Source organism: Symphalangus syndactylus, chromosome 5 (genome assembly GCF_028878055.3).
Source record: "Symphalangus syndactylus isolate Jambi chromosome 5, NHGRI_mSymSyn1-v2.1_pri, whole genome shotgun sequence".
NCBI lineage: Eukaryota > Metazoa > Chordata > Mammalia > Primates > Hylobatidae > Symphalangus > Symphalangus syndactylus.
Window position 1 is genome coordinate 38,488,413 of NC_072427.2, and position 18,129 is coordinate 38,506,541.

Consider the following 18,129-nt stretch of genomic DNA (forward strand, 5'->3'; position numbering starts at 1 on the left):
CTTGGGAGGCTGAGGCAGGAGAATCACTTGAACCCCTGAGGCGGAGGTTGCAGTGAGCCGAGATCATGCCACTGCACTCCAGCCTGGGCAACAAAAAAAAAAAAAAAAAAAGAAATTAAATACAAATAGCCAAGTACAAATGAGAAGATATTCAAGCTCATTTACAATTTAAAAAATATAAAATAAAACAGTAACATAGTAATCTTTTTCACCTATCAAACTGACATTGACTAAAAGGTTTGCTAATATCCAGAGTTGATGGGGTTGGAGGGAAATGGGCCTTCTCATACACTGTTGGTGTGAGTGTAGACTGGTTCTACCTTTCGGTGAGCAAACACATTAATAGATATTGAAATTTAAATATGGGTACTCTGTCTCAGTAGTTCCAACTCTAAGAATTTATCTTACAAATTTATTTCCACAATGATATGGTTTGAATATTTGTCCCCTCCAAATCTCATGTTGAAAAGTGATCCCCAATGTTGCAAGCGGGGCCTGGAAGGAGGTGTTTTTGTCGTGGGGGTGGATCCCCCATGAATGACTGTGACCTCTCTATGGTAGTGGATTCTCACTCTGTTGGTTCATGTGAGAAACTGGTTGGTTGAAGGAGCCTGGCACCTCCTCCGCTCTCTCTTGCCATGTGACACACCTGCTGCCCATTCACCTTCTGCCATAAGTAAAAGCTTCCTCAGCAGAATGCAAGCAGATGCTAGTGCCATGCTTGTACAGCCTGTAGAACTGTGAGCTCTAGATGTAAGGGAGAATAAGGACCTAAAAGAGGTCCTTTTAATAAGAAAACAAGGTTTAGAACCATCAGCCCAAAAGGTGAGTTCTGCAGACAGATGTCCCTCTCCTCATCCAGCCCTAACTCCCCTTGGAAATACCATGCCCAGAAAAAGAAATCGGAAAGAATATAGCTCCTCAGGTTTGACCCCCTTGGGTCAGTCAAATGTGGGAATTTGATTTGGAGGCCTGAATTGCCCACCACCAACCAATTATATCCCATGCTCAGGCTATAACATAAATAATCCAAAAACACAGATTACTCATTTAGATTTAGACCATATACATTTTATAATTTTCATTTGAATATGGACACACATAACGTTCCACTCATTCAACAAGTGTGTTCCTCTAAGGCAGCAAGCTCATTACTAAGAAGAGAGGAAGAGTGGAATAAAACATTGTACCTATCACTAAGTGACTCAAAATGTAATGATGGAAGTTAACATGCACACACACACCAGAAGGCAGGCTGAAGGGGTTCCCTGCTCTAGTAAAGGTGCAGAGAGATTAATGCCATCTGAAATCACCAGAGGTTTCATTGAAGAGATGCCATTTCTCAGAACTGGAGAATCTGTAACATTACCTGAGCTTTCCCCTCTTTTCCACTCACTCAACTCTTTTTCTCTACATTTATACAAAACAGGTACATTTGACAGCTACTCTATCTCTTGTTGCTTAATTCATATCACTAACTATAACACCATTTCTTTTATATAAGATATCAATTAGTGTTAGGTATATTTTCAGTATTAAATGTATTACTATAAGGCCAGGTGCTGTGGCTCACACCTGTAATCCCAACACTTGGAGAGGCTGAGGAGGGTGGATTGCTTGAACCCAGGAGTTCAAGACCAGGTTGGGCAACATGGCCAAAGCCCGTCTCTACAAAATATACAAAAGTTAGCCAGTGTAGTGGCATGCACCTGTAGTCCCAGCACTCAGGAGGCTGAGGTGGGAGGATTGCTTGAGTCTGGGAGGCAGAGGCTGCAGCGAGCTGAGATTGCACCACTGCACTCTCCAGCCTGGGTGACAGAGCCAGACCATTTCAAAAAACCAAAAATGTATTACTGTAAGTATTTCTTTTATTAAAGTTGTATTTATTCAAGGGTTGTTCCATTATACCCATAAGCCACTGAAATATTTCCAAAATTCCTTATAAGCTATATCTTCTCAACTATTTCTTAAACATAGATTCCATTTATTGGTTCGGATTTTTGATTCAGAAAAAAAAGTCACCACAAAATAATCAAGAAAAAAGCCAGCCTAGGATTTCAAGTCTATAGTGGTAAGTACATGATAATCCAAACACAAAAAAACTAAGAACTGTCATTATTTTGTCTGTGGGTGTGTTTTGTATTTATTGTTTTTCATTTAAAACTGGCCCACATGCAGATGGGCACAGAGCTGCTGTCATTGATGGGGCAAAAGAAAGAGCATGATATCACAGAACCTAAACCTGGAGCAGTAGAGTTTTATCTATATTTACACTTAACAGGCTTTTGACACGCTTGGGGATAAAGAGTGCAAGTTTTATAGTCAAAAAGATGTGTGTTTGAACCTGGGCTTCACCTTTCCAAGCAATCACATTCAGCAATCATTTCAGGGCTCTGAGCTTCAGTTTCCTCACAGGTATAATTTTCCTATTTCACAGAGTCAGTATAAAGATTACTAACAACTTAGGCAAGTCATCTAGTACACTGCCTGGCACAGAGCAAGCTATCAATGAATGATAGTTAAAATAATCAGTATTATTATTATTATGAACCCTAACTGGAAGCCAATGAGGCAAGCACAGGCACATCAAGCCACTTTGGGGACCCGAAAAGCAAGTAAAAAGTACAAAGTAAACTTCTTTTTGCTATGCTTAAGAACAACCAGAATATATGATTTCAATAATTATGCCAACTCTCAAAACAAGTCCAGTACAGTGGTTGAGAATATACGTTCTGGAAACCACTCCAGGAATTCCACTATACCACTTAACAGCTGCGAGACTTTCAGCAAGTTGCTTAAAGATTTCCTTTCCTCAACCAAAACAGAGCTAATAACAGTCCTTTTAAGTACTTAGTGGGTACAGTGGCTCACACCTATAATCCCAGCACTCTGAAAGGCCAAGATGGGACTATCACTTGAGGCCAGGAGTTCAAGACCAGCCTGAGCAACACAGCAAGACCCCGTTTCTACAAAAAATTTTTTTTAATTAGCCAGGTGTGGAGGTGGGTGCCTGTAGTCCCAGCTACTCGGGAGGCTGAGGCAGGAAGATCACTTGAGCCCAGGAGTTTAAGGCTGCAGTGAGTTATGATCATGTCACTGCACTCCAGCCTGGGCAACAGAGCAATACTCTGTCTCAAAAAAATAACAAGTAACTTCGTGGGGATCTTGTGATGGTTAAAAGAAATAAGATAACCCATGGAATGCTCTTAGCAAAGCATCTGTCAACAGTAAGTACTCCGAATGTTAACTATCAGACTGTCCATGAAACCCGTGGCACCTGCAAGGAGTTACTGCAAAGAGTCTGAATAAAGCTTGCAACACTAGTATGTATTTCAGACAGATGTACTATTTTTCTATAGTACAGAGTTCAATGTGACTAATAAAATCCTGATTACATTATGAGTTCTACTCATTATAGCTTTTAAAAACAGGCAATGATTGTTGAAAAATGTTCAAACAATACAGAAACATACAAAGTAAAAAGTGTGCTCATTCATCCACCACCCCCCCATCCGCCCCCGCCAACCCAAGCCTCAGGCCCCAAGTCCACTTTCCAGGGTAAGTCACTGGAAAGTACTGTAGTAGGCACTCTTCAGATCCTATCTTTCAATACACACATAAAGTTGGGGAAGCGGGGTTGGATATTTTACAAAATGGGATCATACTATATGCATTATTTGTTTATTCAACAATATTTCACAGATACCTTTCTATACAAATGTAAAAAATCCTAACTCATTCTTTTTAGTTACTGTTGAATGCTTTGAATTATAGATAAATTATAATTTATTATCCATTATAACAGGCATTTAGTTTACCTCTAATTTTTTGCTGTTGAAAATAATCCCACAAGCCTGAGCCAGGAGGTCAAGGCTACAGCAAGCTGTGATCTCACTACTGCACTCCAGCTTGGGCAAAAGAGTGAGACCCTATCTCCAAAATAAATAAATAATCCCACAATGGGCCAGGCACAGTGGCTCACATCTATAATCCCAACACTTAGGGAGGTCAAGGCAGGAGGCTCACTTGAGGCAAGGAGTTCAAGACTAGCCTGGACAACATAGCAAGACCCCATCTCCACATAAAATTTAAAAATTAGCCAAGCATAGTGGTGCATGCCTGTAGTCCCAGTTACTTGGGAGGCTGAGGTGGGAAGATTGTTTAAGCCCAGGAGTTCGAGGTTACAGTGAGCTATCATGCCACAGCATTCCAGTCTGGGCACCAAGGCAAGATCCTGTCTCTAAAAATAATAATCATCGTCATCATGATCTCACAATGAACACCTTGTTTGACGGGCATTCAACACGTTTAGCTACTTCTGTCGAACAGCTTCCTTAAAGTGGATCTGCTAAGTCAAAGGTTTTGCACATTTTATATGTTGATAAGAAATGCCAAATTATCCTCCAAAAAGGAAGTACCCATTGTATTCTCTGTAAGTAACCATCTTCATAAAAAACAGAAACAAAAAAGTATCCTATCATGTGGAAAAACTGAAATTTTTCTACATTAAGAAGTGACCCTCTGGCCAGGTGCAGTGGCTCACACTTGTAATCCCAGCACTTTGGGAGGCTCAGGTGGGTGGATTACTTGAGGTCAGGAGTTCAAGACCAGCCTGGCCAACATGGCAAAACCCTGTCTCTACTAAAAATACAAAGATTAGTTGGGCATGGTGGCACACACCTGTAATCTCAGCTACTCAGGAGGCTGAGGCATGAGAACTGCTTGAACCCAGGAGGCAGAGGTTGCAGTGAGCTGAGATTGCACCACTGCCCTCCAGCCTGGGCAACACAGCGAGACTCTGTGGCAAAAAAAAAGAAAAGAAAAAAAGTAGCCCTCATCTTAAAAAAAAAAACAAAAAACTACAGTTCTTACTTCATCCCTCTCAGCATCTGCATCTCAAAAAAAAAAACTACAGTTCTTACTTCATCCCTCTCAGCATCTGGGCCCTTATGCTATTAACTATCTCATCTTAGCATGACTCATTCCATGATGTCCTCTGCAATGACCTGGTTCATGACAAAACAGTTTTCTAGTCCCCAGGTCACCCTGGCCCTGTCCCCAGGCCAACTGTGGGGAAAAGGGAAGGACTAAAGACCTGAAATGTTCCTGTCACCATCTAGCATCCCTGCCAAGCCCCACTAAAACAGAATTATTCCATGTAATGCTCACGGTAAAAGCTCTACTTTGTTGCTATGTTTTAAAGCAGCAATGGATTAAAATCTCTTAATCAATAATCATTGGCCTACAGGTAGTTTACACGTTTCATTTTGTCCCGCAATATTATTACAATCAGGAGCAAGAGCAGATAAAGGTCATGCTGGTAATTAAAGCTATATTGTAGAAATATGCTCACCCAAGATATGATTAAATAAGAAAATATTACTCAGTTCAGTATCATCATTAAACTTGCATCAATTTATAAATATTTAAATGTACCATATGATGGTCATAAATAATCTGTTTTTGTCAGTTTCTAAAGTAATGCCACCCATAAACCCTTTAAAAAATGACTGCAGAAAGGAATAGTCAAGAAAGTATACAAGCCAGACTTACATTCAAATGCTGTAGTTGTTGCTTCAGGCAGAACCTGGCCTATCACATCCTAAACAAAGAAAGAATAAAGAAACACAATTAGCCATGTTCTTTATTGCTAACATGTGGCAAATCCTACAGGAAATATGAGAACCTGGGAAAGATTTTTGAAACGTTAGCATAAACTATAAAAACATTAGCTCATAATCACACTTAGCCCAGCAACGTAAACCCAGAGTTTAAACCTCTATTCCAGGAAGAAAAATATTTAAGAAACCTTTCCCACATTTTATTAATAACATAATATTTTATTCTCACTTCAACAGTCTATATACAAATAAACCGTCATGTATTCACAAAAACTTGGTTTCTTCTATGGGAGGCTGTGGAATATACTACAGTTGAAAGAGAAAGGGGTTTTGAGAGTCAGACTGACGTAGGTCTGAATCTCTGGGAAAAAAATCACCTAACCTCTCTGAGCCTCAATTTGATTACCCTCCAAAATGGGTCTAGTAATACTTACAGATGTAGTGTAAAAATTAATCTAATAAACATAAGCTTAGAATTAGCACATTGAAGACATTCAACAAATGTAGTTCCTGATATACAACAAGCAACACTGTGCCTCGCACTCATCATGGTAGGAGTTCAACACACAAGTTTTCGTGATGATATAAACCCATTATGCTACATTTAACACAAACAATTCTTATCAACCTTTACTCTTAAGCAACAGAAAACATACTTAATGACACCGAAATAAAGTTAATCTAGCCTACAACAAAAATCTAAAAAGTGTATATAATCTGACATCAATGTTTAAATAAATCTATAAAGTTGAAAACACATGAAAATTAGTATACTGAGACAGCTTAATTGAATAAGCACAGAACACCTAAGCTCTGGGGAAAGTGACCCTCTATCATGTCCAGTCCAACTCCAATGGCCTGCAAACCTCATTTCTCTCCAGGAGCTCTGCCACAGTGTCCCTCCCAGGCTGCACCAGCGCTGGCACCAGGCAGCCGGCTGACAAAGCAGCTCGCAGTATTTCTCAGCAGGGAGCCCACAGCCTTTCCAAGCAGGGCACTTAGCAGAGTGGCGGCTGCAACTTCCTTTTAAAGGCAATTCTTTAGAAGCTTTTGCTGCAGTGGCAATTTGCATAATAGTCTTGCCTCTATAGTGCTTTTTTTTTTTTTTCTCAAAAATAAATCTGTGCATATAAAACTGATCAAAGAGAACTATCTTAGGCAGCCCTTGCTCATTACAGCCAAAAGAGATTATTTTTTTTCTGACTCTAGTCTTCACAAATGAAACATCAACTTTTTGAGAAAGTATCTATAAAAGATTTTAGTGTCAAAAAATTATTTCTACACTCTTATAATTAGAAAGTATTTATTGACAGGAAACTGTAAAGGGAGTACAGAATAAAGCACACAGGCAATCCAGTGGAAAACCTGAAAACATGAAATTGCAGCCAAACGGCTATGGCTGGATGCTAGTTCTCTGGCACAGCTGAGTGCACGAAATCTCTCTGTGCCTCACTTTCCTCATGTGTAATATCAGATCTTAGCTGTACCTAACAAATGAGTTAGTATTTGTAAAGTACTCAGAAGAGTGTCTAGCACATGTCAAGTGCCATACTAGTGTCTGTTAAATAAATAAAACAAAACACCGGTAACTGGAATATTACAAAGCTTACTTCATAATAAACTTTGAAATTCCAGCACCCAACAATCAGTGGAGGATGGTGATTCACTCACTGACTTCATCCTTCAGCAGTATTTATTGAACACCCATTCTAGCCAGTGTAGGTTTAAAAAAATGAGGGGAAACAACTGCTTCATCTCCAACTCTCTAAGTCTAGGTTATCACCAGTTATTTTCAGGAAACTCCGATCTTGAGATGTGAACTGTACCTCTATAGTGTTAGCAAACTAATTTAGGCTCCTTCCTACTTAGGAATAGCAGACCCCATCAAAGTGCAGAGTTCTAACAACCACCTGAAAACCTGCTCAGTGGCAATGGCATGCCTTAGCCCATCGACATAAACGAGGCACTGCACATGCTTCTCATCTGATAGGAGGAAAAGGGAGAAAGAACAAAGCAAACTTGAGTGAGGGAATCATGTGAACACAACCAACCATTTTGTTCTTTAAAGCAAATAAAGTGGGGCTATCATAATGACAAAGAGGTAAGAAGTTTAAACATCAGTAATATCTACTAGTCATTTTAAAGCAGGGTACATTTGATGATTTTACATACATTTTCCAGCTAAAGTGACTTATTTACAAGCAGCCTTCTTCTACTCTTGACAATATAACATGTACCTAACAAACCTAAAGAAGGCTTCAAAAGAAAACCGGGATGGGCGCAGTGGCTCACACCTATAATCCCAGCACTTCGGGGGGGCCGAAGTGGGTGGATCACTTGAGGTCAGGAGTTTGAGACCAGCCTGGCCAACATGGTGAAACCCTGTCTCTACTAAAAATACAAAAAAATTAGCTGGATGTGTGGTGTGTACCTGTAATCCCAGCTGCTTAGGAGGCTAAAGCAGGAGAATCACCTGAACCTGGGAGGCAGAGGTTGCAGTGAGCCAAAATAACGCCACTGCATTCCAGCCTGGGCAACAAAGCGAGACTCTGTCTCAAAAAAAAAGAAAAAGAAAACCGAAGTTTACATATTTTGATGATGACCATTTTTTGATATTTTTCTTCTTCCTTTCAATAAATCAGACAAATATCTGACAGATCCAAAACATAATTGAGCATCTACAACATGCCACGAGTATAAAGATCACAAAGCTGCAGGCTACAGGAGAATAAAAGTTGATCCTTGACTTTAGGAAGATTATAAACTGGTTACAGAGATAAAGACAAACCTGAAAGACTAGTAATATAAAATAATTAGAGTATAAGCACCAAACAAAAGACATAAACAGCCAATAGTATTTCGTAACTCAGGAGAAAGGAAAAAATCACAGACTCAGTTTAGACAGAAATCTGTGTGTGTGTGTGTGTGTGTGTGTGTGTTTTCTTCTTGAGATAGGGTCTTGCTCTGTGACCCAAGCTAGAGTGCAGTGGTGCAATCACGGCTCACTATAGCCTCAACCTCTGGGTTCAAGAGATTCTCCCACCTCAGCCTCCCTAATAGCTGGGACTACAGGTGAGTGCCACCAAGCCCCCACTAAGTTTTGCATTTTTTGTAGAGATGGGGTTTTGCCATGTTGCCCAGGCTGGTCTCGAACTCCTGAGTTCAAGCGATCCACCCACCTCGGCCTGCCAAAGTGTTGGCATTACAGGCCTAAGCCACCACTCCTGGCCCAGAAGTCTTATAGATGAGGGGAAATCTGAGCCTGGAGACCACAGGATACAAAAAGAAGAGGGGAGAGGGTTGGGCATTCTCTCTCATCACACACTAACCGGACCTCTTGTACAGTTTTCCCAAAACTAGGAACTCAGTCTCCAGGGAAAAAGAGAAACACAGAAAGCTGCAAAACAGAAGACCCAAATGTCTCTACCTTTGAGGGTCAGGTCGGCCTCCTTACTTAAGCCAGTCCCTGATGATTCAGACAAAAGACAAGGCCCAGAGAGACCGACTGACTTGCCCAGGGTCTCCCAGTTATTTGATGCACAGTGACTGGAGCCCTCAACTGCTGACTTCAGGTCCGAGACACTCAGTTATGGCTGACTCGGTGACTACAACCTGCTTCTGGCATCTGTGTCAGGTTCTGCCAAAAATTAGCTGCATGGCTTTAGCAAGGTATTTTCCCCCTGTGCGGTTCATGCCTCTTCATTTGAAATGAGTCTGAATTAGATGAGGAGATTCTTCCAGGTTCCACGTGGCTTTCAAGTCTAAGGTTAAAAGCCAGAGATGCTGACGTGTCTGTTGGTTCTTGCCTTTTCTTGATGAACAGATGAAGTGAACCTGGAGAACAGATCACAGGAGTCTGCCAGGATCTGGGCTTGAACATTTGCTAAAATGGAACACTAGGAGATAGCACTGAACACCCACTGCCACAGGTCCTTCGTCAGGCCTTTCTGACAAAACATGCTCCACCTGGGCTTACCTAGCCAAAAGTGTGCAGACACCTGGCATGTTGAGCTCTAGTGGTGGGGCCACTCAGGTAGTGTTTCCTGTTAAGCCAGTCAGCCTTGAGCCAGGTACAACTTAAGAGATGCTCAAGAAACAGAAGACCCAAGTCCAATCCCTTATAATAGCAATCCCATCAATAATAACAACACTAATGGAGCGCTTACTATGTGCTAAGTTGTTCCAAGTGCTTTACATGTATCAACTCAAGGAGTCCTCAGAACTCTAGGAGGTAGGCATTACTTTCACCCCTCCCTAACTTTTTTTTCACAAATAAAGAAACTGAGATACAGAAGATACTTGCCCCAGTAGTACAACTTGCAGGTTAAACAACTTGGCTCCAGAGTTTGTGGTCTTAAACACTGGGCTATTCTTGAAATAATCACATAACCAAATAATATAATCACATAATAATCAACCTTCCATTGTTAAATGAGTAAGAGAAGGCCCGTCTTTCTCATCACAGTCACAATCTCACATAATCTTTCCAAGTCTTTGAGGAAGGTACAAGTTTCCCTGTTTCACAAATAAGGAAACTAAGGCTCAGAGGGGTAGACTGACTTGCCTAGTCCGTGGGACAGCTTGCAATTAAACCCAAATTCCTTGACTCTAAACCTAGTGTTCTGTCCACAGAACCATAATTGCATGCATCCTCTTTTAAGCTCCCTTCTTAAACAAGTATTTTGGGATCCTATGAAGAAACAAAAACAAACATATCTATCTCCTCCAGAAGTTTACCATCTAGTGGAGGAGAAAAAGAATCATGATCAAACATGTGCTTTGCTGGGGGACCCACACAAAGCTGTGATGACACAGAGGTGGGGCACATAACCAAGAATGACACAGAGAAAAAGCACAAGGTGGCTTGGAAGGACAGGTGAGAATTGGCCTGTGAAGAGCAGAATGCAGACAGCCTGGACACCTGGGAGAACTGAAAATCAACCTATATAAGTGAGGCATAGAAGTTTATGGGGCTGGCCGGGCGCGGTGGCTCACGCTTGTAATCCCAGCACTTTGGGAGGCCGAGGCAGGCGGATCACGAGGTCAGGAAATCGAGACCACGGTGAAATCCCATCTCTACTAAAAATACAAAAAATTAGCCGGGCGTCGTGGCGGGCGCCTGTAGTCCCAGCTACTCGGAGAGGCTGAGGCAGGAGAATGGCGTGAACCCAGAAGGCGGAGCTTGTAGTGAGCCGAGATCGCGCCACTGCACTCCAGCCTGGGTGACAGAGCGAGACTCCGTCTCAAAAAAAAAAAAAAAAAGAAGTTTATGGGGCTGTGAAGAGGGATGACACAGGTGCCAGGCAGACAGGGGCCAACCCAGATGTGCCCAGAGGACCATGTGAAGGAGCCTGGGCCTTATCATGAGGGGAAATTTGTGTGTGCATGACTGTCTGGAGAACTCTGGATACAAAAAAAAGGATGGCATTTGATGCACAATATGGAAAGCTCCTGGTCAAGGCACCCAAAAATCTGCATGGCCTGGGCAGTCAGTAACATCTAGAACTCAAAATGAAGTTATAGAAATCAAATTTTGATTGAGTTATCCAAGACAATGAAAAATCACATCACAAATCTTCTTCTTCCCAAGATCCTGCCACCTTGCCCACGCTTAACTTGCAGGTAAGTTCCACTACAGATCTGCTGCTAGCGACGTGCTTTTCGGAATGTCCGCTTCTGTCTTCCATGCCTCAGTTATTCAGCATGTAGAATGGGCACAAGGCACCCTGTCTATCTCAAATGAATACCAGAAAGATTAGAAGTGGCTGCAACATGTAGGGAAAGAAACCTACTAAGTCAATGAAACAAAATTTTAGTTATGGTACTGACTCTCCCACTCAGGAGCTCACAGCTTTGGAAAAGCCATTTCACCTCACTGCTCCTCAGTAACTATCTGCAAAAAAGAAACATCAGCTGAACAGGCCACCTACAGTGTTACACTCTGCTCTAAAATTCCATCATTTTATTTGAAATATATTCTGAAAAATCCGAAAGTAAAATATCACCAATTCTAAGATGCACATTTTCCTTCACTTTTACCATCTCCGAAACTGGATTCATTTTAATAACAGATGATGTGTCATACTGTCATGGTCAGCATTTTTTTCTAAGTAAAATATCTTACATTCAATGATGCTTTAAGTTTGCTCAGGCCGGGCACAGTAACTCACACCTGTAATCTCAGCACTTTGGGAAGGCCGAGGCAAGCAAATTGCAGGAGTTCAAGACCAGCCTGGGCAACATGGCAATACCTCGTCTCTACAAGATACAAAAATTATCCAGGTGTGATGGCATGTGCCAGCTACTTGGGAGGCTGAGGGAGGAGAATCGCTTGAGCCCAGGAGGCAGAGGCTGCAGTGAGCCGAGATCATGCCATAGCACTGCAGCCTGAGCGACAGAGTGAGGCCCTGTCTCAAAATAAATAAATTAAACAGTGTGCTCAAACACGGTAAGTTAAAGTTGTCCTTTTTCCCCTTCTCAGCTGGTCACCAAGTTCAGAGAACTCAGTAGAAAAACAGGGCTGGAATCTGTCCAGGGACATTCCCCGAAACACTTGGGGGGAAAAAACCTCTCTTCTAGATTCAGCTGTTTGCATTTGCGTGGTTGTGTCTATGCGTGTCCCAGCCCGGGCCATGAGCTCTCTGAGGGCAGGGGTTCAGTCAGATTGATCTATCTCCCCAGGGTCCTAGACATTCGCCAGGTTTTAGTGGTTGCAATTTATCAATGCTGTGCCTGAAGCAATAAAACCGCCTCCACAGGAAGCCAGCAGTAGCCATTGCCACTAGCTCAGGTCACCAGTGGTCAAGGTGCTGACTACTCAAGTCCCTGAGTCCCCCTTGCTGGGATCTGGACACTGAGATTACCACTCACCAGCACATCCCTGAAGAGTAACTGCGGCCCGGAGTGCACTGTCCAGTCCACCGCGCCACTATTTGGGATCTTGATGCGAATTACCAGCACCTGGTTCTCCATGGCAGGAAAGGGGCCAAGGGCTAGCCACAGCATTACAGGTTAAAGAGGCTCACATCCTGGGGTAGGGGATACCCACTGGTCGCTGGTTAGGAGGGGGCTCCAAGAGGTGACAAGGGGAGTGAGGGGCAGAGGACAGAGAGTGAAAACAAGGGACTGGAGGATGAGGGGGAGGGAAGAGGGGAGGGGTGATCAGGAACGCACCCGCAGGCACCGAGCCTGCCCAGGCTGTCGGGGGTCTGAGGTGTCTCCCGGGGAGGGTGCACCAGGAAGCGGGCAGAGGCCCGCAGGAACTAGCGGAGGTCGGAAGGTTCTGGAGTTGAGCGAACGCTATGGTGAAGCTCTCTGCCGCCGTGTGGGTATAAGGAGGCAGCAGGGAAAGGACTGCGGCAGGTATCCACCGCTCGTCAGTGGACTAGGAGAGGGTCCTCGACTAGAGGGGACTCAGTCCGGGGCTATTAAGAAAGAGCCCCAGGGCCGCCACACCACGGAGAGTCCCTGCGGGAGAGTCAAGGGGCGAGTCTTCTGCCCCACCCGGAGACACAGGGCGCGGCGCGCGCAGGCTGAGCTCCGGCCACCCGAGGCCACGCGGACCTGCGGCGGCCGCGGCGGCGGCGACGGCGGTAGCGGCGAGAGGAGGAGGAGGAAGGCGGTGGCGACGCTGTTACTCCGGAACCAAAACGCGCGGCGCCGGAACCCCGGGAGCCGACGAGCGGGACCCGCCTCCCGCGGCGCCATGTTGGAAAAGGGCAGCAGCTCCCGGGAGGATGCGCCCCCGGCGTGGGGGAGCAGAGGAACCGGCGCGCGGCGCGTGGCGAGTCGGAGAGAGACTGGTCTTGCTCGCTCAGGAGACCCTCATCGCCCAGAGAGCGCCCGCGGCGACCCGGTCACGGCCCTTTCCTTTCCTGACCCTGCTTAATGACAGCGAGGTGAAAACATCTACCAAACGAAGGGTAAAAGGCTGGAGTCCGCCAGAAGCCAATTTAAGGCTTAACATTGCAGACCGTTTGTCTTTACAAAAGCTTCAAAGACGGGGCTGCAGCTCCCGGTTATCCCCACTTTGTCAAGCCATGAGTCTGAATGTTCGTGGGGTTGTGTGCATCGAATCAGCAAGAGCGAGGCAAGAACTCAATAAATAGTTGTCTTTTTATCCCCCTCTTCCAAGTCACAGGTTCAGAGGATCATCATCTTTCTCCCACATTAGCAAAACATATTTGCATTTTTCAGTGAAGTTCTTTACCGCACGAGTGCCCTAAAATAGCAAACAGTTCCCTGTTCAAAAGCAATAGTAAAGAAATTCGCTGAAGAGTTTAATTGCCTGGGGACAGCTGCAGTAGTCGCATCATTGTCTCTTATTAAACTGTTGCAGAAATATTTGGTCTAGTCCATGTATTTTCAACTAAATAGCACTGCTTACGCAGTTGGTGATATCACGGAAGTAGGAATAAACCTTGGTTATCTTTTCTTTTTTTGAGACGGAGTCTCGCTCCGTCGCCCAGGCTGGAGTGCAATGGCATGATCTCTACTCACCACAACCTCCGCCTCCCGGATTCAAGCGATTCTCCTGCCTCAGCACCACCACCTCCCACCCCGGCCGAGTAACTGGGACTACAGGCGCGCGCCGTCCGTGCCCGCTCATTTTTGTATTTTCAGTAGAGACTGGGTTTCACTGTGTTGGCCAGGCTGGTCTCAAACTCCTGACCTTCGTGATCCGCCCACCTCAGCCTCCCAAAGTGCTGGGGGGATTACAGGTGTGAGCCACCGCGCCCGGCCAACCTTTGTTATCTTCAAATGTCTTGTTACCTCAGATTTTAAAGTGCATAAGCTTGTAGAACGATGGTGCCTCTACAGAGGTTTGTTTACAAATTGTGACGTGTAGGTTCGTCCTTTATCTCTTTCTTATGAAGGTGCACGAATTGGCTTTACTTTTTGGGGTTGAATTTTGTATAAACTCGGTTGAGGAGGCGTATCAGTTTCCCTTCTAACAGTAAGGTGCTTGATTAATGTGAGAGAAAAAAATTAATGTTGGTCATTTTCAGTTACAATACCAAAATTTTTTCTGCATACTTTACTCTGAGTTACTTTTATATTTAATTTGAAAGTCCATTGTAGGAGATAAATTATCACCTTTTAAGTTACTGTAAATCAGTAGCTTAGGTAGAAATTCATTTAGTTAGATCCTTCAGATATTCTAGGAATTGCCCCTTTTCACCTGCACTTCACTTCTGTGAAAAATAAACCTTTCATCCAAAGTCCTCATGTACTTTTATTAAAAGTTCATTTCCTATTATTTTAGAAAATAGACCACGAAACGAGATTTTCTATGAACCTGTGATTTGTTAAAGTGTCTCTTTTATTCGAAGTACCATGGGGAAAACCAACTCAATTTGCCAAATTTGCATACATATTCTGAAGCTTTTCTTACACTAATGGCAAACTCATATTTCTGTCCCAATATTTGCAGAGCCAATATAATTACACATCAGCTCTTCATAGCCTTTATGTAGTAAGAAATCTTAATTTTGATGATTTGAGCAAGGATTTTCCAGAAAGTTATAACTGTCATTGCGAGAAGCATCATAATCACTGATAATACAAGACCATTCCATTTGGTATCATAAATGACAAAATATAACTTTTTGATCTTTACTAAATTGAATAAACTACTGTCTAAATTTAAGGAATATTTAGTATTTAGCATCGAAGTTGCAGGTGATCTTAAGAAGTTTGCATTTAGTACTTTTCTTCATTTTTATTTATTTATTTATTTATTTTGAGACGGAGTCTCACTCTGTCACCCAGACTGGAGTGCACTGGCACAATCTCGGCTCACTGTAACCTCCACCTCCCAGGTTCAAGCGATTCTCCTACCTCAGCCTCCCAAGTAGCTAGGACTATAGGCATGTGCCACCACGCCCAGCTAATTGTTTTACTTTTAGTAGAGAAGAGGTTTCACCATGTTGGCCAGGCTGGTCTGGAACTCCTGACCTCAAGTGATCCACCCGTCTCGGCCTCCTAAAGTGCTAGGATCACAGGCGTGAGCCACCGCGCCAGGCCTTTTTTCTTTTTAAATGATACAAGTCAGGATAGTCACTCAGATACTGGCTGAGATAGTTTACTAGCCATTAAGCAAACACTGTAAAAAAAACCTGTGCTTACTTGTAGTGTTCCTACTTGAGGGATTTACTTTTCACTAAGTGTAATAGAAAATCCCTCCCCTCATGAAGTTATTTCTGATGGGGAACACAGACAAATGAGTAAAATATATGTTAGATAGTAGTAAATGCTAAGAGAAAAATGAAATCAGAAGGGAAAATGGTAAAACAGTGAGTGCGACAGTGTGATAACACTAAGGAATATGAAAACTGGCCTATATTGGCTTCTGTTAACTGGCAAATTTACCTGAAAATAGACACATTACTGAAAAGTTAGATGTCTAGTGATTTTTTTAATTGTGATAAAATACACATAAAATTTACCATCGTACTCATTTTGAAGTGTACAGATCAGTAGTGTTACATACATTCACCCTGTTGTGCAGCCAATCTCCAGATTTTCATCTTGCCAAACTGAAACTCCATATTCATTAAACAACTGCCCACTTCCCCTTCCCTCCAGCCCCTGGCAACCACCAATCAACTTTCTATTTCTATGAATTTGACTACTCTAGATACCTCATATAAATAGAATCATCCAGTATCTGCCTTTTTGTTACTGGCTTATTTCACTTGGTATAATGCCTTCAAGGTCCATCCATGTTGTAACATGCGTCAGCATTTCCTTACCTTTTTTTTTTTTTTAAGATGTACTCTTGCTGTGTCATCAACACTGGAGTGCAGTGGCATGATCTAGGCTCCACCTCCTGGGTTCAAGCAATTCTCCCACTTCAGCCTCCCGAGTAGCTGGGTTTACAGGTGCCCACCACCACGCAAGGCTAATTTTTGTATTTTTAGTAGAGACAGGGTTTCGCCATGTTGGCCAGATTGGTCTTGAACTCCTAAACTCAGGTGATCCACCCACCTTGGCCTCCCAAAGTGCTGGGGTTACAGGCATGAGCCACCGCCCCTGGCCATTTCCTTCCTTTTCAAAGCTGAACAAAATTCTGTTGTGTGTATATACACATTGTGTGTATCCATTCATCTATCAATGAACATTTAAGTTGTTTCCACCTTTTGGCTATTGTGAATAATGCTGATATGAACATGGGGGTACAAATATCTGTTCCTGTCTCTCCTTTCGACTTTTTGGGATGTATACTCAAAAGTGGAATTGCTGGATCATATTTTCTATGTTTAATTTTTTGAGGAATCGCCATACGGTTTTCAATAGTGGCTGCACCATTTTACGTTCTCACCAAAAGTGCATAAGAGTCCCAATTTCTCCACATTTTCACCACCACTTGTTATTTTCTATATTTGTTTATGGTAGCTATCCTGTTTGGTATAATGTGATATCTTACTGTGGTTTTAATTTGTATTTCTCTAATGATTAGTGATGTTGAACATCTTTACCTATTCTTGTTGGTCATTTGTATATCTTCTTTGGAGAAATACCTGTTGAAGTTTTTTGCCCATTTTATGTATTTATTTATTTGTTTTTGAGACAGAGTCTTGCTCTGTCTCCCAAGCTGGAGTACAGAGGCATGATCTCGGCTCACTGCAACATCCACCTCCCAGGTTCAAGGGATTCTCCTGCCTCAGCCTCTCGAGTAGCTGGGACTACAGGTGTGCACTACCACACCCAGCTAATTTTTGTATTTTTAGTAAAGATGGGGTTTCACCATGTTGGCCAAGCTGGTCTCGAACTCCTGACCTCAGGCGATCCGCCCGCCTCGGCCTCCCAAAGTGCTGGGATTACAGGCATAAGCCACTGCACCCGGCTTTTTTTTTTTTTTGCCCATTTTAATAGGGTTATTTTGTTGTTGTGATTTATTTTTTTAAGGAGGAAAATTACATTTTGCTGTTATAAATTCAAAGAGGTTTTCTTTCATCTCTTATTACCCTGATCCCAGTATCGAATCCTTAACCCAGAATCTGAGCCTTTCTCACCACCTTCACTGCTACTGCCCCAGTCCAAACTATTCTTTCATCTTCTGTTTTCACCCTTGCCCCTACTATCAACAGTATTACCTACCCAGTTGCCGCAGTTAGATCAGGTCACTTGTTTGACTAAAACTCTCCATACAGCTTCTTATCTTGTGCAGGAAAAAGGCCAAAATCCTTTTCTTGGCCTACAAAACTCTACACATTCTGCCCTCATCCCATCTAAACTCTCAAACTTCATTTCCTACTAATTTCTCTCACTCCTACCAGCCACCTCCTCACTGTGCCTTGAACGTGTCCCGCATCCCACCTCAGGGCCTTTGCATTTGCCATTTTCTCTGCTTGGATTGCCCTTAACCTAGATATCTGCGTGGCTCATTACCTCACATTCTGTAAGTGTTGACTCAAAGGTCACCTTCTTGCTGAGGCTCTCCCTTGGCACATTATCGAGATTGCAGGCCATCCTCAAACCCATGGATACAAGCATGAAAGCAGGC

General features: G+C 43.1%; 1 protein-coding gene across 8 annotated transcripts in view; it reads right to left on the minus strand.

Moving 5' to 3' along the window:
- Positions 1 to 14,197, minus strand: part of MAP2K5 (mitogen-activated protein kinase kinase 5) — a 260,015-nt gene extending 245,818 nt beyond the window's left edge. For 6 of the 8 annotated variants that reach the window (XR_010120698.1, XM_055278010.2, XM_055278009.2 and 3 more), the window contains exons 1-2: positions 12,492 to 13,954; positions 5,554 to 5,602 (exon numbers count right to left, since the gene is read on the minus strand). Coding sequence is in view for 6 of the 8 variants with exons in the window: in XM_055278010.2 (XP_055133985.1) it covers positions 5,554 to 5,602; positions 12,492 to 12,626 (184 nt within the window). In the remaining 2 variants the exon portion in view is untranslated. Of the gene's footprint in view, positions 1 to 5,553; positions 5,603 to 12,491 lie in introns of all 8 variants that reach the window. The other 2 variants (XM_055278008.2, XM_063638829.1) reach the window with 2 other exon arrangements.
- Positions 14,198 to 18,129: the final 3,932 nt, after the last annotated feature.